The 27,386-nt window shown below is 41.7% G+C and overlaps 1 protein-coding gene across 1 annotated transcript in view; it reads right to left on the reverse strand.

Annotated features, from left to right (window-relative positions):
* The window catches only part of LOC146972727 (atrial natriuretic peptide receptor 1-like), a 118,277-nt gene extending 98,099 nt beyond the window's left edge, over nucleotides 1–20,178 (reverse strand). The window contains exons 1-2 of the mRNA XM_085803121.1: nucleotides 20,128–20,178; nucleotides 15,677–16,531 (exon numbers count right to left, since the gene is read on the reverse strand). Of these exons, the coding sequence (XP_085659247.1) occupies nucleotides 15,677–16,475 (799 nt within the window). The 5' untranslated portion in view covers nucleotides 16,476–16,531; nucleotides 20,128–20,178. The remainder of the gene's footprint in view (nucleotides 1–15,676; nucleotides 16,532–20,127) is intronic.
* Nucleotides 20,179–27,386: the final 7,208 nt, after the last annotated feature.

A 27,386-nucleotide genomic window follows, 5' to 3' on the forward strand; every position in this document is an offset into this window, starting at 1 on the left:
GTGTTTATAGCTCTATGTGAATTTGCAGTATGTTTGGGAATTTGTGTTTTCTTCAGCTGCAGTGAGTTGAGCCCTCAGGGCCACCGTAGTTTCAGATAATAAGCTACTTGTGCAACATTACGGCTGTATTCGAAACCGCATACTATACTGCTAGTACGTACTGATTTGGCCAAAATGTGGTATGTAGTATGCAGTATGCGAACAAAAGCAAAATCTGCAGTATGCGAAAGGTTCCCGGATGTAGTACTGATTCGGAAAATATTTCCAGTATGCATCTGACCAGTCTACATCGCGTACTGTATCCCACAATGCAATGCTCCCCTGACGTCTAACCCCTAACCGAAGACGGTAGTGTAGCCGTGTACCGTAACTATAGTTTAATAAAATAAAACTTAATGCAGACTGATCGGTTCATTGTAAAATATTTATTTATTTTTTGTAAATGTGGTGGTTTCTGTCCGTAGGCTCCAGAGCCCCGAGGCAGCGCTGCTCTTCTGTCCAATACACACAGGAAGCTTCACTTTTCATTCAAACAAACTAATGCTAATGCCACAATTGTTACATTTCATCCATGAGACCAACATTTATCTCCTAAAAATAATTTAACCAGCCGGTGGTAAACCTCTAAAAACCTGCGGGTTAGTTAATTAGCGACCGTTTTCTCCCCCGGGGTGACAACGGAGGTTGGCCGACAGAGCAGCTCTGCAGACCGGCTGCCACCTCTGTGATGTCCCGGTCGCTGCGGAGCTTCACTTCTCCGAAAAACATCGGAGCAAACTTTTAAACAGCCGTCATTTGGATAAACTGGTCGTATATTTGGGATCTAAACAGTTACTTTCTCACATGAAAATATATTAAAACTTAATAAAGTTACATAATAACAGCGCTAGAGCGGGAAATAAAACAGCTTTTAGCCTGTTTTACAACTACCGCTACCGGTTGCCGTGAAATGCATTCTGGGAAACTCGTATACTGCATACTGCGGTGTGAACGGCGTCGGTCTGCTGAAGTAGCAGACTGAATCCCACATTCAGTATGCAGTATACAGTACATACTAACGCAGTATGTAGTAGGCAGTACGGTAGTATGCGGTTTCGAAAACAGCCTACGAGTAAGAGTGGTTCCACTTTGTTATTATATATTATATATCTAAGAAAAACTCTGTTTAAGATTTGTGGAAATTTTCAAATGTCAGCTTTAACTTTTTAACATTGAGGTTATTGGGATTGACTGTAAATGTAAATGTATGATATGTTGTGTACTATATATGTATATTTTGTGTTGTTCCTTGTGGACCCCAGGAAGACTAGCTGGCTACTAAGGTACTGTACCAGCTAATGGGGATCCTTAATAAACAATTCTAAACATTATAAGATTATGAAAATAATTAAAGATCAATCTATTTAACTCTCTATTAACCTTTTGTGACACAGACTTGTTGGTTTTGTTTAGGCTATATCATGACGTTTGTTTCTTTTTTTCTTTCTTTATAATATCTTTCCATTTGCGGCTCTTCATCCTCTGCTCATTGTAAACAGACTCAACAGATTCATTAGGCCTACAGCTCGTTGTTTTAGCCTCTAACGGGGCTGGAGACGCTCCGCTGCTCTCGTTGCCGTCACACTCTCTCCCCTCTTAATTAGCATGCGTTAGCCGTGAGACGCTAACTAAACTGAACTGCAGCTTCGGTTTAATGAGGGCAGAGCAGATACAGCCTGAGCAGCAGCCAGCAGCCGGTGGAACATTAACCTCAGCCGTCAGTCAGAGTCATGAGATTCTCCCACTGTGGAAACGTCTTCTGAACGCACCGTCGTCAAGGCAATCAGCCGCTGAGAAGTCGTCAAGCCCCACACACACTCTCCCTCTCTCTCTATAAGCAGCCTCTCGTCCTAATTGGTCGACTCGGGTCGTTGGGCCAGAGTGGTCGATCAGCTGAAGGGCTGTTGACTCAAACTCTTCAAAAACCATTCAGTCTGGAAGTTTCGGTGACGGTGTCCAATTTGCTCGCCTGCAGGGCCGTTGTATAGGGGAGAAAGGTGATGATAATTCTAGGGGCCCAGCGCCCAGTGGGGCCCATAAAAAACCCCAGTAGTCTAATCTTTGTATGACTGATTTATTCTGCGTAAGACCCTGACTAATACTCATAGTACACTGTAAAAACTCAACATCTTTCCAAGAATATTTGTCTTATTTCTTGTCCAAGTGTCTCATTTCTAGTCAAAACTAATTTATTTCCACTTAAAATAAGACTCATTAGGCTACCTAAAAATTTACTTGGTTTTAGATAATTTTCACTTAAATTCACAATAAGTAGCCTAGAAAAATCTGCCAGTGAAAGTAAGTTTTTTGTGCTTGTAATAAGGAAGAAAAACTTGTTCCACTATCAGATTTTTTCTACTTATTCCAAGTGAAAATCTGCTTGAAAGAAGTAAAAAAAAAAAAAAAAGTGTCTAAAAACAAGCTACTTTTAATATGATGAGTCTTATTTTAAGTAGAATGAGATTTGTTTTGACTAGAAATTACACTTCGACTAGAAATAAGACAAATATTCTTGGTAAGATACTTGAGTTTTTGCAGTGTAATGCTGCATTAGCATCAAAACAAAGAAGGCTAAATAAAAAACGATTATACATACGTAGTCTAAGAAAAAAATAAGGAAAAGTTAGGGGGAGGGGCCCACTTTAGTATTCTTTAAGGGGGCCCAGAATTCCTAGCAACGGCCCTGCTCGCCTAGTTAAATAAAGGTTAAATTAAAAAAGAGGTCGTCATGAAAAACCACAGACTAAACTGGTTGGGTTTAGGAAAAGATGATGATTTGTTGTCAAAAACAAGTTCTTTTTCCCAATAATGGAGTCTGCCAGTAAGCGCTTTCATCACTTCCTGTTCCCTCGTCTAAAAGTCAGTACGTTTTTTGAGTGGGATTTTGGTAAAATACCTCAAATTAGGTCTGTGGTTACAGTAACAAAAATTTAAAGGGATAGTTCAAACTTTTTAGCAAATTGGCCCATTGCCATAATCCCTATAGTCATAGCAGTATAGGTTTGTTACCTTTAATTGTCGGTGCAAGCTGTTTTTAGAACGGCGGAGCAGAGCCGCGAGCTGCTCAGAGCTACGCTACGGAGGCTCATTATGGGATTTCTTGGTTTCCCCTCATCATCAAACTCATCAAATACACAATCCAACAACTCCACAACGCTCTGGTGGACAAGTTGTGAGCTGCACATTCACCACGCTATGAGATAATAACACAACGTTACCACACAGAGTTGTTTTAGAGGGAAATTCATGCAAAACCGCTGGTGCGTGTTCCCGTCGGGGGGGGGGGCAGTTTTTCGGCAAGCGGTCTCTGCATCGTTGTCACGGTTACAGCTTAATCCGCCTCGTCGTCATGGTTACAACATAAACAGCTGGTATCGAACGCTGCTCTCCTGTGTTTTGCCTCGACGCACTCAGACACAGATGTGAAGGGTGAACATGATGCTCTCTGCACATCAATATTATATATAGATTATAGATTATTATGGGATGCTATACGTTGATAATCTAGGCTACGTTTGAGCTGTGTGGAGGAATCGGACACTGGACCGATCAGTCTGAAGGCTGAAGTGACACAAACCTTCATCATGTGACACTGACGCATCATCATCATCATCATCATCATCATCCTCCTCATCATAACGAACTTTAATCTGCTGCGTCATCGGCGTTAACGAGCTCCACAGAAACAGACACCGAGTCAGAGTCCAGCTCTGCTCATATAACGCTGAGAGGGTGTGTGTGTGTGTGTGTGTGTGTGTGTGTGTGTGTGTGTGTGTGGCTTTGCATTAATGAGAACTGGTCTAAATACGGATCGCTCTGCTGCTGCTGCAGGATAAAACCGAACAGAACCATCAGAACCACACAGGGCCGGCTCTAGGATGTTGTTGGCCCCCTAAACAAGGTTTTTGTTTGTGGCCCTGCACTCGAAGCGCAAACACCAAATCACTGGTTATAACTGAATACAGACGTGTTTATGCCCTCTGAGGTTTGAGGACATTTTCTCGACTTTTACATATTTTCTTAACCCGCCTGTTGTCCTCCTGGGTTAGGGAAGGAAGGACGAAGGGAAAGAAGGAAGGAAGGAAGGAAGGAAGGAAGAAAGGAAGGAAGGAAGGAAGGAAGGAAGGAAGGAAGGAAGGAAGGAAGGAAGGAAGGAAGGAAGGAAGGACAAAGGGAAAGATGGGAGGAAAGAAGGAAGGGAAAAAGGAAGGAAAGATAGAAGGAGAGAAGGAACAGATTGGGTCAAAAAGGGAAGGAAGAAGTAAGGACGAAGGGAAGGAAGGACGGAAGGAAGGAAGGAAGGAAGGAAGGAAGGAAGGTAGGGAAAAGGGAAGGAAAGAAAGATGGAGGGAGGGAACAGATTCGTTCAAGGAAGGAAGGAAGAAGGGACGAAAAAAGGAAGAGAAAAAGGTAGGAAAGAAAGATGGAGGGAGGAAACAGATCAGGTCAATTGGATCAAAGGAGGAAGGAATAAGTAAGGACGAAAGGAAGGAAGGAAGGAAGGAAGGAAGGAAGGAAGGAAGGAAGGAAGGAAGGAAGGAAGGAAGGAAGGAAGGAAGGAAGGAAGGAAGAGGAAAAGGATTGTGGAAAGAAGGAAGGGAGAAAGGAGGGAAAGAAGGAAGGATGGAAGAAGGGAACAGATTGGGTCAATTTGACCCAGAAGGACAACAGGAGGGTTAAATGTATCTTTTTAAGATACTTGCAGATGTAACAATACTCCAGTGTTTTATGTCTAAATATTAGAACCTCCGCTGTAAGCACACTGAGGCCAGTTTGTCCTAGAACACTGTAGAAAGAAATAATTTAGGCCAAATGCTGGAAATTTGAGGTCTGCTTTTTGAAACATGTCAAATCCCTTGTGAAAACACTCCTTCAGTCATGAGAATGAACTGTTTTTTGGTGCTTGAAATAGGATATGAATACAGTAATAGATAAGTGTAGAAAACAAGTCTAAAATGACATTTTGTAAGATTGTTTTTTGAGCACAAATGTTGTCATTCTGCCGTTCTATTTTCACCAAATGTCTCAAATGTGAGATAAAAGAAGCTGAATATTGACTTCACATTACATATAAAGCTCATAGCTGCACGTGCAGACCTCAGGATGTTTAAATGACTTGATGAACCCCGGTACCTTTCTGATCATGTGGCCCCCCACCTAACGGCTGTGGCCCTAAACAACCGCATAGAGGGTTTATGCCAGCGGCCACCGGCCCTGGAACCACATGAGTCCTGGTCCAGGTCCAGGTCCGGTTCCGACTGGTTCCAACCGGTTCCACCTGCTGCTGCTCTAATGACGGTTCCAGTAAAAGTCTGAATGAAACCAGTGAAGCAGCTTCAACTACAAACACTGAAGTCAGCGGGAGGTCTATTATATTAATCTGGTGTAATTTCACTTGTGGGGAAAATGTTCTTGTGACACCTGACGGATCAAAACCTGTGATGCGTTTGAGTCAGTCGGTAAAACAGGGACATAAAATGTGTAAAATATAACACTGTTCATATATATCATCATAATATATGTGTGTGTGCTCATCCTATCATACACATTAATCATCAATAACATACAGTATATTAATAACTATAAACCTTGTGTTTAAACCATTAAGACTATAAACTATTGGCTACTTGTGTTTATATAGGAATTACATTTGCTCATATGTTCATCTTTGGGGTGGATATATATATATTTATACAACATATTTACACAATATAATCATAAATATGTGTAAGGGTATCATACATATGTCAGTGTTCCAGTTTCATTTATCATTTTTACAAATGAGTTTTTATATGTAGGCCTACATTATTATTTACATATATTCAAATCCAGTATATTTAGATGTATCTCAGAGCTGAGGTGGTGTTTATCAGGGGAAAGCTGATGTTTAAAGGAAAAGTTTATTACATTACTACATTTCATATATAAATATTTTCCTTTTTTAACTTTTTAAAAATGATTTCATTTTTTTTTTTATTCCATTTTTTTTAATCTTCATATCATCAAGTGAAGTTTTATTTCCTCTTTCATTTTACATAACATTGTTGTCAAATTTATGTCTTTTGTGAATGAGAATGAACTGTTCTGTAAAAAAAAAAAAAAAAAATCATTATTATTATTATCATTATTTTAATTATCATAATTATCTTTAAAGGGACTGTACAAGGAGTTTCGGAAAGCGATGTGTTTTCCACACTACATTTCCCATGAGCCTCCACGCATACGGTGAAATTCTTGTATCGGCGCAAGACGGACAAAAGAGAAAACATTTGCCAAGAATGTTTTCATTCATCAAGGAGGTTGGAAGACGATCAGATACCGCCGTAGTTCCGACTATAAACGATGCCAACCAGCGATCCGGCGGCGTTATTCCCATGACCCGCCGGGCAGCGTCTGGGAAGCAATATTTTTTTTCGTAGGATAGGTCTGGGAAAGTCCCGCCTTCCCCGCCTCTGATTGGCTGGATGAATTCTCCTCCGATTGACACAATCTCACAATAGTACTGACTTATGGACACAACTGAATTATTTGATGTAATCAGATGCCATGGCGTAGTGGTTTGTGTTTTCGCCTGCGGTGTGGTGAATCCGAGTTCGATCCCCGCTGGTTTCACATTCCAAAAAATTTAGTTTTTAAATTTATATTCCAAGTTTATATATTGAGTTTGAGAGAAGTGTAATTGTGCCATTGGTTGGGTTTAGGCAATGAAGAAAGGAGTTGGTTAAGTTTAGTAAACAGACCAGGTAGAGGCTAGACAGGCCAGATAAGTAGAGAGAGTCCAGGTAGATCTAAGCACTTATCACGCTTTGCCGACAGCCTGCGTTTCACAGCCGTTTCACAGCCAAAACAAACAACCAATCAGGCGAGAGCCCTTCTAGCCAATCAGAGTCGAAAATGGAGCCCATCTAGCCAATCAGAGGTGGGAAAGGCGGGACTTTCTCAGACCTATCCTACGAAAAAAAATATCGCGTCCGGGAAACCAGGAAACTAGGAAATACTGGGCGAGTCGACCACTAAATAATAAGTTGTTACAGAATCAATACAGACAGGATCGACTGATTGATGACGTCATTGCGTGGTTAAAACAGTTTAAAGCAGAAGTAAGCGATCCGGTCGTTTTGGCTAATGCTGCGTTCCAGGCAGGCTTTTGAAACCGTAAATTACAGCTTCAAGTCACGACTTACGACTTTGTAGCGTTCCAGGCAACCCACTCGTGTTTTTCCGACCTGTTTTACCTGTGAAAGTCACTATAACGGCCACTCGTAACTTCTGACCCGTGAACTCGTACCAGATCGAACTGGTACGACTTCACAGGTCGGAAAAACACGAGTTACGGGCTGCCTTGAACGCACCATAACAGTCCTCGTCCCTACGTCACCACATTCACGGCGTCCCTTGGCTGCACACACAGCCCTTTATGCCGTTCTCTCTCCTCATTGGATAAAAATTGTAGGATACGAGAAAAGTTTTCTCCTCGGCTCAGAGCAGAGCAGAGTGACTGACAGACCCGTGTTTCAGACCAAACACTCTATGTAAGTGATTGCTGTCGGAAGATATAACTATTTAAGACTTATATTAACACAAATATATCACTTACTTCTGCTTTAAAAAGGCCTCATGATAGAATATCACTGTGTAGCATGAATTTTTTTATAGGGATATTCTTATCAAATATCCCTAACTTTTTGTGAGTTGTGTAAATGTAAGTCAGACAAATTGAGTTTAAATTCAGATTATTTCCTTTTTTTTAAAAAGCGTAATGCTGTGGATAGGGAGGCTGATGTCAATCAGGATTACATGCACTGCCATATCATTTTTATTTTAGTAGCTTCTGATCATGTTTTATATTTTCTCTTTTTATGATGTATCGCCTGTTTGTGGATCCTTCAGGACAATGCTTTTGTCTACCTAAAGTTGATATGTTGAAATTTCCAGTAGGCCTATCACAGTCAGCAACAAAGACAACAACAACAAAAAAAAAAGGCAGATCTTTGTCTTTCCTCCCTCTGGGCTAAGCCTCGGATCTCCCATGAACCTAGATCCGCCCCTGCTCAAGGTAAAATTAGTCCGAGCTTGTTTGTCAGGAAATGCCTACAGATCTGATAGGACGGCTGTTAGTTTCCATATAAGGGCGCAGGTTCCTGACCCTGCCGGGTACAACGGGTCATCATCAGGAGGAGGAGGACTGGGAACCGTTTGTTTTCTAGCTCCTCTGGCTTCTCAGGTCGGTTGAAGAAGAGTTTGAATGTGGGGTTAAAAGAATGTCCAAACATAATCCAGTTCAAAAAGAAATACAAAGGAATTATTTTCAGTATGTACAGAAATGAGGGTGTCTGACAACCACAAGGTGCTTATTATTATTATTTATTTGGGTATTATTTCCCCACTTAGTTTATTTGTTGCTCGGTTCATGTTACTTTCAGTTTGTCTTTGTGTGTATGAATGTGTTTGTATATGTTTTTATATGACTACATAGAGAGATAAAGACTAGTAATCATATGTTAGAATAAATCTATATGTATATAAATATAAATATAAGAATATATTAGAATAAATCCAGTTAAATAACTCATAAATTAACTTACTGTATAGATTATAATGACTAGATAACTTGATAGATAATTTATGAATAAGGGGTGGGAGTAAATAAGTTTTACTTCTTCCCACTCCTTTTCGGATATGAAAAAAAAAAAAAAAATCAAATTACCTTTATTTTCAATTATTTTATTTTATTTTATTTTTATATGTTATGTCTGTCCATTTCTATATTATGTTTTATTTCTTTTAACATGTCCGAAATAAACTTAAACTAAACTACAACTAAAAAGGAAGAAGAGGAAGAAGAGGAAGCTGGATTTATGGCTCAATTACTGAAACACTTTTATGACCGCGGCTCGGTCCAGAGTGCAGAGGAGAAATAATAAAAAAGAAAATCTGTTCCCACGTGTTTAAGCTTCTCTGTTTTCATTTCTCTGGTTAATTATTGATGAAACTGTTCTGTTATTCCCACAAACCTGAACCTCCACACAGCTCATCCTGCATGGTCCATTATCAGCTCCTCACTGTTATCTAACTCTCCTTGAAAATGTCAAATTGTCCCTTTTTTTTGTTCTTTTTGAGCGGTTTAAAAATAAGATTATCTTCACTTAACTATCAAATTAGACAAAGGAAAGAAGTTCACAACAATATTCTGCTTTTAAATAATTAAAACTTAATGAATCATGTTGGTCACTGGGTGTTTTGATATTTGGACTCATCAAAAGGGTTAAATATCGATTTAAAAAGTGTCTTTTGTTAATGTCCAAGAACAGGAAGTGACTCCAAGGTAGAGGTTTGTGTTAAAGCCCCTTCAAAATAAAGGTAGATGTTTGTGTTAAAGCTCCTTCAAAATAAAGGTAGATGTTTGTGTTAAAGCTCCATACAGTATAAAGGTAGATGTTTGTATTAAAGCTCCATACAGTATAAAGGTAGATGTTTGTGTTAAAGCTCCATACAGTATAAAGGTAGATGTTTGTGTTAAAGCTCCATACAGTATAAAGGTAGATGTTTGTGTTAAAGCTCCATACAGTATAAAGGTAGATGTTTGTGTTAAAGCTCCATACAGTATAAAGGTAGATGTTTGTATTAAAGCTCCATACAGTATAAAGGTAGATGTCCATGTGTAGTGTGATTATAAAGCAGCTCTAGGTTCTATATTAATACTGTGAAAGTATCAAAGCCTCAGTCCACAGAGAAATGCACACAGCCTGTATTCAGAAACTGAGCCTTAAAACCAGCCGTCAGGACTTCCTGTCACTTTGTGATGTCACAACTAAGCCCCGCCCCCTCACCACCTGGACAACACCATCTGTAGTGACTTCTTTTCCTCGGACCATAAAAGAGAGTCACTCACTGTTGCTGATGTAGTTAGCTTATAGTTGACGCGTGCATGGTGCTAGTAAACCCAATTGCCACAACAAAGTTTACCATAAAAAAGGGATTTATTTGTACAAACCAGTGGAACAGGTCTTCATGTCACAGCACAGCATGTCACGGTCAAAGAATTGTTTGCTTCCAATCAGCAACACCTGCCGATCGTTTAGCTCAGTTTAAATAAGCCACCGTGACCGTATGCCCCACCTCACTTCCTATGTGGGCGGAAGTTACAAAATAAGACACAAAAATATACCAAAAAATAAAAGCCCAGAATGGCTCTTACACCGGCCCCTAAATTGCTTTCTGGCGGTAGACAAAACAATTTACAAAATATACATATGAGGAGCCATCATTTACACAAATCAAAACAGTCAAGTTCATGTTTCATATTAGCTGGCAGTAGTGGCAGTCGGCCTTCCGCAGCCCCAATGGCCACGGCAACGGCTGACAGGTAACTTAGCTCTCACAGCTCCGACGACAACCCATGGCCCCAATAGCCACGGCGACGGCGGGCAGCTCCGCTGACGACCCATGGCCCCAATAGCCACGACCCGCGGCCCCAATGGTCACGGTGACGGCCGGCAGCTCCGCTGACCGCAGCCCCAATAGCCACGGTAACAGCTGGCAGCTCCAATGACGACCCGCAGCCCCTATAGTCACGGTGCCCGCAGCTCCAGCCGCTCCGCTCCGCCGCCGCTGCTCCGTTGTCGACCCACAGCGCCAATCGCTCTGTGCCGCAGCCGCTGTCTCCACTGCGTAGCTCCAGCCGCTCCACCCCGATGACGACCCGCAGCCCCTATGGCTCCGATCCGCACCGGTGATGACCCGCAGCTCTGCTCCGCAGCTCCTCCACACCAAACGCTCCGCGCCGTCGGCGATCCACAGCTCGGCAGCCGCTCCCCTCGCCCCACCGCAGCCCCTATGGCTTTGGTGAGGGCCAGCAGTTCGGACAGCTCCGCTGTGGCAACAGCCCCAATGGCCCCGGAGACGGCAGCAAGGTGGCGTGGCGTGGCGTGGCGTGGCTCAAACCCACTCCACTCGGCATGAACGGCCGCTCGCTCCCACCATGCTTTCCTCAGTCCACAAATGAAGCAATTCTTTGACTTAATGTAGTGACTTCTTTTCCTCGGACCATAAAAGAGAGTCACTCACTGTTGCTGATGTAGTTAGCTTATAGTTGACGCGTGCATGGTGCTAGTAAACCCAATTGCCACAACAAAGTTTACCATAAAAAAGGGATTTATTTGTACAAACCAGTGGAACAGGTCTTCATGTCACAGCACAGCATGTCACGGTCAAAGAATTGTTTGCTTCCAATCAGCAACACCTGCCGATCGTTTAGCTCAGTTTAAATAAGCCACCGTGACCGTATGCCCCACCTCACTTCCTATGTGGGCGGAAGTTACAAAATAAGACACAAAAATATACCAAAAAATAAAAGCCCAGAATGGCTCTTACACCATCCATTCAACCAACAACAACTTGCAGGATTTGGTTTCTCTGAGTGTTTTATTCTGAAATCTGCTCTGAATTTTTTTAATTGGATCACTTTAGAAAACAGTCGGCCAATCAGAAGAGAGGCTCAGAGCCTCCTCCTCCTCTCTTCTGATTGGCTGACACCGACCTGTTGTTACCAGAGCTCCAGAGAGAAGCTGATAAAAGAGAGAGGAGATGGAAAACTACACTGAGATTTTTTTTTTTTTAGATCAGCCCTTCAAAATAAAAGACAGATGAAGTAGTAGTAGTGTCTAAAAGTCTTAAAGCAGAAGTAAGCGATCCGGTCGTTTTGGCTAATGCTGCGTTCCAGGCAGGCTTTTGAAACCGTAAATTACAGCTTCAAGTCACGACTTACGACTTTGTAGCGTTCCAGGCAACTCACTCGTGTTTCTCCGACCTGTTTTACCTGTGAAAGTCACTATAACGGCCACTCGTAACTTCTGACCGGTGAACTCGTACCAGATCGAACTGGTACCACTTCACAGGTCGGAAAAACACGAGTTACGGGTTGCCTTGAACGCACCATAACAGTCCTCGTCCCTACGTCGCCACATTCAGGCGCATCCCTTGGCTGCACACACAGCCCTGCATGCCGTTCTCTCTCCTCATTGGATAAAAACTGTAGGATACGATAAATGTTTTCTCCTGGGCTCAGAGCAGAGCAGAGGGACTGTTAGACCCGTGTTTCAGACCAAACACTCTATAGAAGTGATTGCTGTCGGAAGATACAACTATTTAAGACTTATATTAACACAAATATATCACTTACTTCTGCTTTAAAGGGATAGTTCAACATTTTGGCAAATTGGCCCATTGCCATAATTGCTATAGTCATAGCAGTAGGTTCATTACCTTTAATTGTAGGTGTAAGCTATTTTCAGTACGGCGGAGCGCAGCAGCTGGCTGCTCAGAGCTACGCTATGGAGGCTAAGGGAATTTCTTGGTTTCCCTCATTAAACTCATCAAATTCGACATCCCAAAACTCCACAGCGCTTTTGTAGACAAGTTGTGACCTGCACAACCACCACGCTATGAGATAATGACGGAATGATACGAAACGGAGCCGTTTTCGAGGTAAATACAGGGTAAATTCGGAGACTGCTTGCTGAAAAACTGTCCCTGAACGCAACGCGCATCAGCGGTTTTGTATGAATTTACCTCGAAAACGGCTCTGTTTCGTATCGTTCCGTCATTATCTCATAGCGTGGTGGTTGTGCAGGTCACAACTTGTCTACAAAAGCGCTGTGGAGTTTTGGGATGTCGAATTTGATGAGTTTAATGAGGGAAACCAAGAAATTCCCTTAGCCTCCATAGTGTAGCTCTGAGCAGCCAGCTGCTGCGCTCCGCTGTACTAAAAATAGCTTACACCTACAATTAAAGGTAACGAACCTACTGCTATGACTATAGCGATTATGGCAATGGGCCAATTTGCCAAAATGTTGAACTATCCCTTTAATCTCAATAAAACCTGGATGTATTTAAGTGTTGTTGAGAGGAGGTTAAGTTTTCCATTGTGTCTCTGGATGTTGGTGTGTGTCTGTTTGTGTGTGTGTGTGTGTGTGTGTGTGTCTCCTCAGTGGAAATCTGCTGCATCACTCTCTGATGTCGACTTTTCCACCGTGTCCTCGGGGCAGAGTCGTTTACAGCAGCGAGCAGCCGTCCGTCCGCCCGTCCGTCTGGCCGGTGGACGCATCGATCCAGCTCATATTTCTGCTGCTGCTGCTGCTGCCACGGCAACAACAACCACGACCACGACGATGCCCGCGGCGGCAAAAGATCAAGAGCTAACGCCGAGGTTAACGGGCACCGGCACCGCACAGAGAGAGTGACGGACAGGAAGGAACCATGACAACAGGACGGGCTGTTTGTGTTTGTGTTTGTGTTGCTGTAGGAAAACCTTGAATCTCCAAAATGTCAGCTGCTCAGGAAAAATAATTATCTTCTAATTTGGCAGAAGACAAATGACACATTTTAGTCTTTGCTTCATCTTCATAAATAAATGAAATTAAATGAAATTAAATGTCTTTCTGTGACATTTCAGTGACCAACAGCACAAACTGCGTCAGTCCTACATTCATCATAACCAGGGCCGTTGCTAGGAATTCTGGGCCCCCTTAAAGAATACTAAAGTGGGCCCCTCACCCTAACTTCTCCTTTTTTTTTTTCTTAGACTACGTATGTATTATAGTTTTTTATTTAGCCTTCTTTGTTTTGATGCTAATGCAGCATTACACTGCAAAAACTCAAGTATCTTAGCAAGAATATTTGTCTTATTTCTAGTCAAAATGTAATTTCTAGTCAAAACAAATCTCATTATACTTAAAATAAGACACATCATATTAAAAGTAGCTTGTTTTTAGACACTTTTTTTTTTTACTTCTTTCAAGCATATTTTCACTTGGAATAAGTAGAAAAAATCTGATAGTGGAGCAAGTTTTTCTTCCTTATTACAAGCACAAAAAACATGTTTTCACTGGCAGATTTTTCTATTTATTGTGAATTTAAGTGAAAATTATCTAAAAACAAGTTAATTTTTAGGTAATGAGTCTTATTTTAAGTGGAAAGAGATTAGTTTTGACTAGAAATGAGACATTTGGACAAGAAATAAGACAAATATTCTTGGAAAGATGTTGAGTTTTTACAGTGTACTATGAGTATTAGTCAGGGTCTTACGCAGAATAAATCAGTCATACAAAGATTAGACTACTGGGGTTTTTTATGGGCCCCACTGGGCGCTGGGCCCCTAGAATTATCATCACCTTTCTCCCCTATACAACGGCCCTGATCATAACATCTCCAAGACTTTTCTGCAACAAGAATATTTGAAGTGTTTCCAATTAAAAACAGAGAATAAAGCGATTATAGCTCTTGTTCAGGTCTGCAGGCGTCTTCGTGAGGAAACTCCCCTGAGATGAACAGAAGAGCTCCTTCTTCTGGAAAAGAAAAGAAAAAAATAAATCTAGTTCTAGTTGTTTGGCGGCCGTCGGTTCGTGATAAGAATCTTAACCTGTGATTATGAGCAGGCAACTCTGGGGGATTAACTGTTTATCAGACGCCGCCGAGCTGCTGTTATTTCTCATATTCATGTCAGATCAGGTTCATTTTCCTGCAGACGGGACGGAAATAAACAATAATAATGAGAAATTACAAAAAAAAAACACAAAAAAAAACAACTAAAGTGAAACTGAGGCTGAATTTAGATGAAGAAAGAAGCTGCTGCGTCGTCCAGACAAACTGAATAACCGTGGAGCTGAGTTACAGGAAGCCGAGAAGAAGCATCGACTCCATTTACAGGCAGTGGATTCACAAAACGTCAATAATGAGCTTAAAGGAGGAGAAATCATCAATGAGCTGATCAATAATTACACACAGAGTCAAGTTAAGTGTTCTCACCTGGAGCGTATCGATTTAAAACAGCTTCTACAGAGAAGAACCAGGTCCTGTGTTCATGTGTTGCTCTACCAGACTGATCTATAACTGATAATCAAACTGCTTCACATGATGGAGATCAATGTCTCTTAGTAATAATAATGTCTCATTAATAACAACCAATCAAATCCATTCCAGTCACATCTCACTGTCAATCTTTCAATAAAATGTAATTAAAACAAGCCGTCAGGACTTCCTGTGACTTTGTGATGTCACAACAAAGCAGTCGCCTTAAAGGGATAGTTCAACATTGTGGCAAATTGGCCCATTGCCATAATCCCTATAGTCATAGCAGTAGGTTCGTTACCTTTAATTGTCGGTGCAAGCTGTTTTTAGAACGGTGGAGCAGAGCCGTGAGCTGCTCAGAGCTACGCTACGGAGGCTAATGGGATTTTTTTTGGTTTCCCTCATCATCAAACTCATCAAATACACAATCCAACAACTCCACAACGCTCTGGTGGACAAGTTGTGAGCTGCACATTCACCACGCTATGAGATAATAACACAACGTTACCAGACAGAGTTGTTTTAGAGGGAAATTCATGCAAAACCACGTTGCCTTCAGGGACAGTTTTTCATCAAGCAGTTTCTGAATTTCCACCACCACTAATAATAACAAAATAACGATAGAGACAAAACGATATATTTATCGAAAATGGAGCCATTAACAAGTGGTAACGTAGATTCATCCACATTAACGTGAGACTTTTTTATAACCAAATAGAAACTCCTCGTTGTCCCTTTAAATAAATAAATAAAAACGATTGGCGGTGGCGGCGGCGTATCGGTGACTCACCTCGGCCGTCGCTCTGGATCTCAGACAGGATGTGAGTGTAGTTGATGAGCTTGTTCTCCTCCAGCACGCGGTCGACCAGCGTGATGTTGACGCTCTTCAGCTCCGTGTACAGACCCTCCACGGCGAAGTAGCACGGCCGGTCGTCCGTCTTCTTGTCGTTGAACATCAGCACCACGTGCTCGCGCCAGCCGAAGTGCTCGCAGATCCGCAGGCCGAACTTCCCCAGCTTCTTGTGCGTGGGGCCCGTGTTGGTGATGGACGGGTACACCTCGCCGTAGAACGCCACGGCCGGGGCGCCCGCCGTCACCATGGGGACGTCCCAGTGCGTGGTGAACAGGCCGACGGGCGAGGCGGTGTAGGAGCAGCCCGGCCCGATGAACGCCCACGGGTCGTAGAAGAACTTGAGGTCGACGGCCACGAGCGGCGCCACGGACTCGGAGCAGACGCCGCCTTTGTCCTCGCTGTTCTTGAAGACGTAGGCGAGGCGGTGCGCGGGCAGCAGCGCGCCGTCGGCGTTGATGGTCCTGACGGCGCGCTCCACCGCCGGCCCGATGCGCGGCCACGCCCACGGGTAGTCGGTGTTCCTCTCCGGCAGGATGATGCCCAGCGTGACGTTGTGCCGCTGCCGCTGCTGTTGCTGCACGGCGGCGCTCTGGCGCGCCGACCGGTGCGATCGAGGGTGGCGCGGCGGTCGCGGCCCGTGGCGTTGAGCCGATCGGCCCCCGGCGGCGGCGGTGGGGGCGACCTGTTGCCCCGCGGCGAGGAGAACCAGCAGAACCAGCAGGAGAGAGACGCCCATCCTCCACCCAGCAGCTCGTCCACTTCCTCCGCCGCTGAATTATTTATGGGGGTGACCTGAGGACGGAGACAAAACACCGTCACATTCACACATCAGGACACATCTTAAAGGGATAGTAGCATTTCTTTTAAAAGTGGGGTTGTATGATTTACAAATAGCCCCTAAGTACTTTAATTGCAGTAGCAGACTCTCTACACTCCTCCCGTTAGCAACACCAGCCCATAATAGCCCTGCCCAGAGATTTACAACATACAGTGTTGTGAATGGACCCAAAGAAATGGCCTATTTTCGCGGCCTAAAAGAGGTTTTACCTGAAAAAAAAAATACACAGTTCCATTGTTCGCTATAATATAATTTTTTCCAGCCCTTTAAAGTGCAGGAAAAACACAGTTTTTATTTGGACCTAACCAACTGCTGATCGGCGGGCGCTAACCCTGGGCGGAGGGATACGTGAGTTGGTTAGGTCCAAATAAAAACTGTGTTTTTCCTGCACTTTAAAGGGCTGGAAAAAATTATATTATAGCGAACAATGGAACTGTGTATTTTTTTCAGGTAAAACCTCTTTTAGGCCGTGAAAATAGGCCGTTTCTTTGGGTCCATTCACAACACTGTATGTTGTAAATCTCTGGGCAGGGCTATTATGGGCTGGCGTTGCTAACGGGAGGAGTGCAGAGAGTCTTCTACTGCAATTAAAGTACTTAGGGGCTATTTGTAGATCATACAACCTCACTTTAAAAAAAATGCTACTATCCCTTTAAAGGTTGGGTCTGGAGTTTTGTGCCCAAAAATAAACATTAGACTTGTACAAATGAAATCCGTCTTAATCATCACCTATGGGCTCCTAGTCCTGTGTGGTGGGGGCTGTGTCTGCATCGCCCCCTCCCCCCGCCTGTATTTTGGTCTTTTGCTCTGTTTTGTTGTGCATGTGGACGTTTCTGGGTGGAGAATCATTTATCATGTAAATCACTAATCAATCATTATTTGTGCTGTTTCTCAATGCTTGTATAATGCTTGTGCTTATATGTCCTGTTTTGTTTTTTGTTTTTTTCTTGTGTTATGTCTGCATGGCATGAGCTTTTGTTATGCCGTGTGTCAGACTTCTTACCTGTACTTATACTCATTATGAGCTTTTACTAGGTAGATTGTTATGTAAGTTGTGTTTTGAAAGTACTTAATTGTTGCCCCCTTTTTTTGGCTTTTAGGTTGCCTTTAACATCTGGCCAGGGACAGCGGAGGAGAACTAGCCTTGTTGGCTAACTCTGGCCCACTTTACAGTTTCTCTTTCTTTTAACTCTGTTGATTGGTGGTGCACTGTCCCTATGAAATAAACCAGTGATTCTCAAACTGTGGTACTGTGGCTTTGGTTTTGGACCAAATGCAGAGTTTATTTTAGTTTTTATTTCCAGGTCTCATCACAGAGTCTCTTCATGTTGCTTTAAAACAGGGCCGGTTCTAGGCAGGCGTATATGAGGGGGCAGTCAGAAATGTGAAGGGGGCATCATGTGAACACATCATGCTCCAGCACTTTTTTTTCTCTGTGCTTATATAGTAACTTCATTGCATTGGGTTGTTGACTATGTGTCCAACCCCAACCTGGAGAAGTGGCTTGCACTTTGTCAGACCTCTACCTTCAGACCTGTCCAACTAGGGGCCGGGGGGGGGGGGCAACCAGGGTCTTAGAGCCCAGATTTGTTACTGTCGTAATGCAAAGAGTCACATTATATGGGGGGGGGGGGTGTTGTGCATATACCTGAAGATGCATTGCAAACCCAGAGGGGGTGAAAAATTTCTGGTGGGGGGGGGGGGTCTACTATGGTCAAGATTTACAAAACTTAAAGGTAGTCTTATGAATACTAAAAAAGAAAAACCAAACAGAACATTTTAGAACAGAACAGTGTCCCCTTTTTGGCGGATTTTTGTGCTACTGCAGATAATTTTGTCAACTTGTAATATACAAATTTTTTGAGTATATTAAAATGTGCTTTCTCAACTTCTAAAATTTTGATTTGAGGGGGCAAGACATGTATTTGAGGGGGCGCTGCCCCCTCTTGCCCCTGCGTAGAGCCGGCCCTGCTTTAAAAGCTTCATCACTGTCGGCTTGAAGAATCTTTGCTCAATTCAAACAAGAAAGAAAGACCTGCACCGATCGATATCATGGATCATTGATCATTTTGTCCCTGTCAAGATCTCATCGGTCGCAGTCTGAGGATCTGAGTCCAGTCGGCTATCTGTTACCACGGCGATTCAACCTGAAGTCACCTCGACGACAGAAACTCCTCCTACGACCAAAAATCTAATAAAATCAAAACGGCCGGCGTCACGCTCCGACCCACAGCCGTCATCCTGAGGCCGCCGAGAGTCGTGAGAGAAAAACTCCCCAGAGCTGCAAAAAAAAAGACTTTCCTCCTCCTTCCTCCTCCTCCTCCTCCTCCTCCTCCTCCCCTTCCTCCTCCTTCCTCCTCTTCCTCCCACTGAGTGAAAGTGAAGTGATTTAGACTGACTAGTGTTTTTTTTTGTTTTTTTTCTGAACACGTCCTGTCACAAAAACAGGAAAGATTGAACCTCCACCTCAGAACTGACAGATTTAACTGTGACACTCAAACGCTCCGTAGAGAAAACTAAAAAAGAAAAAAAAAGCTACAGATGTTCGATTTTTTCAAATGATATGATACGTTGCAACCATATTTGTTAACAATATGTTGAATTAAATGCATATTTAACTCATTTATTAATAATCAAACATATAAAACTCTTTATTAACTGGATGGTTTTCCTTTAAATGTTGTTGTATATTTACATTCTGTTTATAATATCAACATATATTGACAGGCTTGATCATGGATATGTAACAAATGTGACAATATAAACAATAAACATAAACATAAATGTTTGTATGGACCAAATGTGTCGATATATAGAGTTGTTTTGATGCCCAACAGGTAACTTATGTAGAATGTTTCCATGCATGTATATAAAGACAGTCTAGTGTCATTTTATTTTGTATTATAATGGAATTAATGTGGTTTCTGTGCAGGTGTTTTATGTAATTGTGCCTCATGTTGGCTGCAGCACTTTTTGGCCCAAGACAAATTTCCCCTTGGGTGACAATAAAGTTATTCTGATCTGATTTGTATGTACAGATATGTAATATAGTTTATACTATTGAATATACTATTGTTTTTGTTTTGTTTTGTTTTTTACAAACATTAATTAAATCTACATTTAGGCTACTGTAATGCAGTGTATTGTTAAGATTTGTGGTCGCAACATCTTCTGAAATGTAAATGTTATAAACTCATCCAGGAGATGTTTATATATCTTGCTGAAGTACCCACGGTGGGAAAGTGTGAGCCATTTGTCTGTGTCCTGTAATGTACCCACATCCAATGCCTTGCTAAGGAATTTTATTTATAAGTTTATGTGCAGAATATGTTGATCCAAAAATGGAATTGGGGGGGTCCTAACTACACAGCCCTGGCCCCGTGGTCCCCTCTGGAGGTTTGCTCCGGCCCTGGCAGCAGCTCCAGCGACACACGCCGGGGCTAAAAGCATCAACTCCCCACGGACACACACACACACACACACACAACGCCACTTATCCTCTCAAATGTAAATCAATACACCTATAAGATGACATCATCACCGTCTGTACCTCAGCACGTGTCCGGTTTCCTCCTCATGGCTGTGAACGGAGGAGACAGAGAGCGAGAGAAACAGAGAGAACCGGAGGAGAGGAGCGGAGCGGCTCAGCCTCCCATGCCGCCGACAGCAGCTCTGGAAGCGGCCGCTCGGAGCGCAGTGTCCCGGGGCTCTGGAGGTCCAGGCTCAGCCGGTGTCCACGGAGGGAAACGTTAGCAGAACCAGAAGCAGAACCAGAACCAGAACCAGTTCCGGTTTTAAAACAAGGAAAATGTGACTTTTTAAATTAAATTAAATGAAAAGAAAAGAAAAGAAAGTGAGGTGTGAAACAGGTTTCTATATCCATGTGTCTTCCATGAATCAAAGTGAAGGAGGAGGAGGAGGAGGTGTCCGTCAAAGTTCACCTGAGCTGCCTCAACTGTCTCCAGCTCCTGCGGGTTGAAGTCCGTTTAACAAGACAAGATTTAGATCGGATTATTAATCCACGTTTAATCCACGTTGAACGAGTCTGGACGGTCAATTCATCTGAATTAATCCGAGTCGGATTATCAGATGTGAGTCTTCTGACAGCTCATTGTTGTGTTAGTGCCAGTCCGCTGCTGCTGGAGTCAGAGTCAAGACTGAGAGAGAGAGGGAGGGAGGGGGTGAGAGAGCAAGAGAGAGAGGAGGGGAGGAAGGAAGGAAGGAAAGTGAGAAAGGAAAAAGAGAGGAGGAATGAGAAGCAGAGAGATAATTAAGGGAGGGAAAGAGGAAATGGTGTTGTTTATGTATAGATAGATAGATAGATAGATAGATAGATAGATAGATAGATAGATAGATAGATAGATAGATAGATAGATAGATAGATAGATAGTAAAAAAAAAATAGAGCCGATTTCAAAATAAAACGCTCAGAGAAATCTTTTGATACTTATAGAATAATATAGAACCTATAACTGTTTTATAATCACACTACACATGAACAACATTTATTTTGAAGGAGCTTTAACACAAACATCTCCCTTTATTTCGAAGGAGCTTTAATACAAACATCTACCTTTACTTTGAAGGAGCTTTAACACAAACATCTACCTTTATTTTGAAGGAGCTTTGACACAAACATCTACCTTTATTTTGAAGGAGCTTTAACACAAACATCTACCTTTATTTTGAAGGAGCTTTGACACAAACATCTACCTTTATTTTGAAGGAGCTTTGACACAAACATCTACCTTTATTTTGAAGGAGCTTTAACACAAACATCTACCTTTATACCTTATGCAGCTTTAATAGAAATATAAAGTCATGTTTATATAATCTAGGAACTCCTGCTGCAATCTGATGACTATATTTTATGGGGAAGGATTTGGATAAAAATGTGTAAAAAAGGAAGATTTTCAATGATTTCATTCTCATATTTACAAAGTAGCAGCAGTGTGTTTCCTTATGTTCCGTTGTGTTGCACTGTGTTTACTGTGTGGACTGAAGTGCAGTGAAACGCTGAGTCCCGCTCCGTCCCCCTGCCCCCATTATGTTTTCCTACCATTACCTTTTATAGCTGCCTTATCTCCCATCAGTGCAGCCTGAGAATGATCTCCTTCCTATCGTGGCTGTTCTCTTTTACAAGCACTTCACAGATCAATAAAAAAGCAAATGCCAGCACACGATGGTTTTTTAAAAAGGGAAGGAGGACAACAGGAAGGACGGTTTGCTGCTTGTGCAGCCACAGCAGCTGGATTTAATACAGACTGGCTGGCTTTTATGGTTTGAATCAGAGCAGACGTTTCATTGGACGCTCACCTCGTCTGGACAAAACACCGTGACAATGTCGACAAGCTGCACAACAACTAGTTTGGGAAAACGTGCATGTTGTTGTCTTGTTGAAATGTAGGAGATGTAACTTTCATGTTTTTCAGTGAATATGAAGCTGTAGCCACCTAAAGAGGCCAGGAACCTAATCACACAAGAACAACCTAAAAGCCTCCTCACAATTACCTAAAAGACCCCAAAACCTTCATAATGACCACAAGAACCACCTAAATGATTGTAAGAACCACTTTTAAAGGATAATTACCGTTTTTTACAATCTGGACCTTATTTCTAGCATAAAATCCGATCATTTCCTCACCCAGATAACTTCAGTGTCATTACAAGTGGTTGTGATGAAATGAGCTCCAGCCGAGAGCCGTGTATATCCATATAATGGAGTCTACAGGGCAGCAGAATGCAGCCTCTAAATAACACATTATCTGCAGAGAAACTCCTTCATTTCACCAATATTTAGTTCTGATAGGCTAGTGCTATTCCCCTCTGAGTCCGGTGTTAGCTGTTATCAACATCCGGGGTCTGTAGGTTGACCTACTGACCTCTGACCTGGATGATGTCATCTCTGAGCGACGTGCAGCGCGCCTTGTTGCTACCGCTAATGCTACGGTTCGTTTCTGCGTGTTTCTGACTTGTCAGAACAAAATGAGCAGCTGGATGAAGTTCAGCTTCCACAGGCTTCCTCTCCTCAACCTGAACTCACTAAAGCTCCGGCTAGTTGAGATAAAAATGGACCCGAATGCCGAAGCGGAATGATTATTATCAGAATGAGCCGGGCAGCGCTCAGAGATGACATCATCCAGGTCAGAGGTCAGTAGGTCAACCTACAGACCCCGGATGGTGAGTAAATGATCGTATTTTATGCTAGAAATAAGGTCCAGAATGTGAAAAAAGGTAATTATCCTTTAAGCCCTCTTCAAGTCCTCCAGTGACCACAAGAACCATGTAAAGCACCATAAGAACCTCCTTAGTCAACCAAAAGGAGCTGTAGAACCACCTAGTGAACAGAAACCCTCTTCAATGACCACTAAACCTGAAAGTCTCCTCACAGACCAACAGAATTACTTAAAGGACCTGCAGAACCTTCATGATGACCACAAGAACCACCTAAAGGGTAGAACTTTCATAACGACCATAAGAACCACCTAAAGGATGTGTATAACCTTCATAATGACTATAAATACCACCTAAAGGATCTGAAGGACCTTCATAATGACTATAAATATCATCTAGAGGACCTGAAGGACCTTCATAATGGCTATAAATATCATCTAGAGGACCTGAAGGACCTTCATAATGACTATAAATATCATCTAAAGGACCTGAAGGACCTTCACAATGGCTATAAATATCATCTAAAGGACCTGAAGGACCTTCATAATGACTATAAATATCATCTAAAGGACCTGAAGGACCTTCATAATGGCTAAAAGAACCACCTGAAGGACCTTCATAATGACTATAAATATCATCTGAAGGACCTGAAGGACCTTCATAATGGCTATAAATATCATCTAAAGGACCTGAAGGACCTTCATAATGACTATAAATATCATCTAAAGGACCTGAAGGACCTTCATAATGGCTATAAATATCATCTAAAGGACCTGAAGGACCTTCATAATGACTATAAATATCATCTAAAGGACCTGAAGGACCTTCATAATGACTATAAATATCATCTAAAGGACCTGAAGGACCTTCATAATGGCTATAAATATCATCTAAAGGACCTGAAGGACCTTCATAATGACTATAAATATCATCTAAAGGACCTGAAGGACCTTCATAATGACTATAAATATCATCTAGGACCTGAAGGACCTTCATAATGACTATAAATATCATCTAGGACCTGAAGGACCTTCATAATGGCTAAGAGAACCACCTGAAGGACCTTCATAATGGCTAAAAGAACCACCTGAAGGACCTTGTAGAACCACCTAAGAACAGAAACAGAGACAATATCTTCAATGACTACTGAACTTTTGTCCACTCTGATCTCTTCACTGACCACCAGAACCCTCTTAAAGGACCTTGAGGGAACCTTAAAAATCATGTGATTACCTGAACTTGAGTCCAGGCTGAACCCCATCAGGAAACTTGGGACTAAATCCATTATTAGAAGCTCCTCAGATCAACCTAAAGAACCTTTTAATTGATGACCCACTGAGAGTAAATCATTGCTAGAACCTCCTAAATGAATCACTAGACCTCATGAAGGACCACAATAGGGACCCGAGGAACATCTAGACCTTCTGTACTGACCTTTAGGACTTCCTCAAACCTCCTAAACCACCTATCTAAAAGATTTGTCACATCAGCTTTTTATCGATCAGGAGGAAATCCGATGAGATCGACCGTATTAACTTTTTATCGATATTCATGACGTTCAAAGGTAGGGTTGGAGATCCTGGGGCCATATTTTGAAAATACAATGTCTGAAGCCACGCTTTCACCTTTCTGCGGACGTGGGTGAAGACACTCAACACGCGTTGCCAGAGCTACATTACCACCCACCAGGCTGGAGTGGGGCTTTTCCGTGGACTCTGATCGCTTGATTGACACATCACAATCCAATTGACTACAACGTGACATTTTACGTGATTGGATGGTGTTTTTTGGGGCTTGTTCGTTCCCCAGGCAAGTGTTTTGTTTCATTTTTGTGAAAACGCCTTTATTTACTCAGTTACAATCGGGCATTAAGAGGATTTCTAACATATTAGTAAAAAAGAAAAAGGTCCAGAATAAGATCTCCAACCCAACCTTTAATCGAATTCCATTGGGCATTTTTAATTCGATGTTGCCTAAGGTGAATAAAAACGTGTGGATGGAAACATAGTTATTAACAACCCTAACCAGTTCTACCTAAACTCTTAAACTTATGACTCTGTTCAGATGAGCCTAAGACCCACAGGTCCCCTAAAGTCTCTTCAACAGCTCTTATGATGATAAGAACGTCTCTAGAGTCTCCTTAGCTACAGTTTAGGAAGACAAACATCTGTCCTTGACTCATGGAGGTCCAGGTGTGCAGGCAGCGAGGCAACACTGAGGACATCTGGTGGACGTGAGGGGAACTGTAGGGACTAGGATGGATTTAGAAGGAAGACGTAAAACTTTAGAGTAGTTCATGTTTGACAGAGGCTCAAACAAACACATGGAAATGTACAAAGTGCATTTGTACGGGACAGATTAATCCACATCCACTTCAGTGAGTTTCAGAAAAACAAACTTTTCCTCACACAAATGTCATATATACCTACAGAAGTTGAATATCTCTTGATATGACATATACATGTTATAATAAACTTGCATAAAGCAATTAAATATGCATTTAATTCCATATGTTAATGAATGAATATTTATTTCTGCATGGTTTTGTGTTATCAGTTCAACAATCGAGTCTCGTATACTGTTAATTTTGCAAACCATGAAGTCTCGCATGCTGTTGATTCTGCCATCCAGCTGTTTTTCCAAAGATGAGTTCATCTTCTCTATTCTGTCTCTGAATGTTTTCTCCAAGGAGCAGCGTGTCTCTTAGTTAGACGTCAATTTAATTTCGTTTTCTTGATTTATCTTTTTTTTTTTAACAATATTTTTTATTGAAATTTCAAAATGCATTTCAAATTCAACATTGAATGTACAAACATTTTCACCCATATCCCCTCGAACAGACAAAAAAATAAAATAAAAAAGCGAATGAATAGTGACATCAGACATCAGACTAATGGAGTAAAATAAATAAATACATAAATAAATAAGAATAAAATGAGACAAAAATAAATAAATTAAATACAACTAAATAAAATAAAAGGCAGGATCATTTCATAACCTATTATTCAGACAGTGTTATCTGTTTTCTTGATTTATCTTAATTTGTCAACATCATCTTTAGCTACCATATGAAAAATCCTAATTATAAGCTTATATCTTCATGTATCCAGACAGAGGATGTTAATATAGGACACATACAGTATCATATAGGGTTGTATAATGTGATATATTACATATTCAGTAGGTGACCCTGTGGGCGTCGTCATGGCGATGAGCCATTAGCTCCAGTGTTTTGTGTACGTCGTCTCCGCTGCCTCTTATCTGCTGTTTCCCATCAGAGCTGATAGCTGCTCTTCACTGGAGGATGCTCCACCAACACCGACACCGTTTACTAGCTGATTATCTATATTATCATTATCATTATCTTTAATATTATTGTTATTATTCATGAAGCAGATTCATCAGAACAAAACAAGAAGTGAGGTTTTAATTGTAGATCTGTGCAGGGCCGTTGCTAGGAATTCTGGGCCCCCTTAAAGAATACTAAAGTGGGCCCCTCCCCCTAACTTTTCCAGTTTTTTTTTCTTAGACTACGTATGTATTATCATGTATTTATTATTATTTATCATGTATTTATTATCTACTTTGTTTTAATAATGCAGCATTACACTGCAAAAACTCAAGTATCTTACCAAGAATATTTGTCTTATTTCTAGTCAAAATGTCATTTCTAGTCAAAACAAATCTCATACTTAAAATAAGACACATCATATTAAAAGTAGCTTGTTTTTAGACACGTTTTACTCCTTTCAAGCAGATTTTCACTTGGAATAAGTAGAAAAATCTGATAGTGGCGCAAGTTTTTCTTCCTTATTACAAGCACAAAAAACTTGCTTTCACTGGCAGATTTTTCTACTTATTTCAAGTGAAAATTAGTTTGAAACAAGTGAAAATTATCTAAAAACAAGTTAGTTTTTAGGTAATGAGTCTTATTTTAAGTGTAAAGAGATTAGTTTTGACAAGAAATTAGACATTTGGACAATAAATAAGACAAATATTCTTGGAAAGATGTTGAGTTTTTACAGTGTACTATGAGTATTAGTCAGGGTCTTATGCAGAATAAATCAGTCATACAAAGATTAGACTACTGGGGTTTTTTATGGGCCCCACTGTGCGCTGGGCCCCTAGAATTATCATCACCTTTCTCCCCTATACAACGGCCCTGGATCTGTGTATGAGGCAGAGAAGCAACGACTGTGATGTAACATGAAGCGATAATTGATCTCTTGGTAAGTGGATAAACGAGTGAACAAGTGTTTGTGTCAGAGCTACGGTGGCTCTGAAGGGTCAACTCGTTGCAGCTTTAGGAAACACACAAACACAAACACAAACACACAAACGTGCTAGAAATTCAGAAACCACATCATCAGTTTGACAAAAACTCACACACTCAACACAACAGGATGTGTTTCTGGAGTAGCCTACACATTAAAAGTGATGGACTTATGAAGGCTAATGCTAAGCTAACAGTCTGTGTGCTCAATAACATGATATTGACGTCAGGGCCGTTGTATAGGGGAGAAAGGTGATGATAATTCTAGGGGCCCAGCGCCCAGTGGGGCCCATAAAAAACCCAGTAGTCTAATCCAGTGGTTCTCAACGTAGGGTCCGGGGACCCCTAGGGGTCCTTGAGAGA

Source organism: Trachurus japonicus, chromosome 16, assembly GCF_045865225.1.
Source record: "Trachurus japonicus isolate A0001 chromosome 16, Traja_1.0".
Lineage (NCBI taxonomy): Eukaryota > Metazoa > Chordata > Actinopteri > Carangiformes > Carangidae > Trachurus > Trachurus japonicus.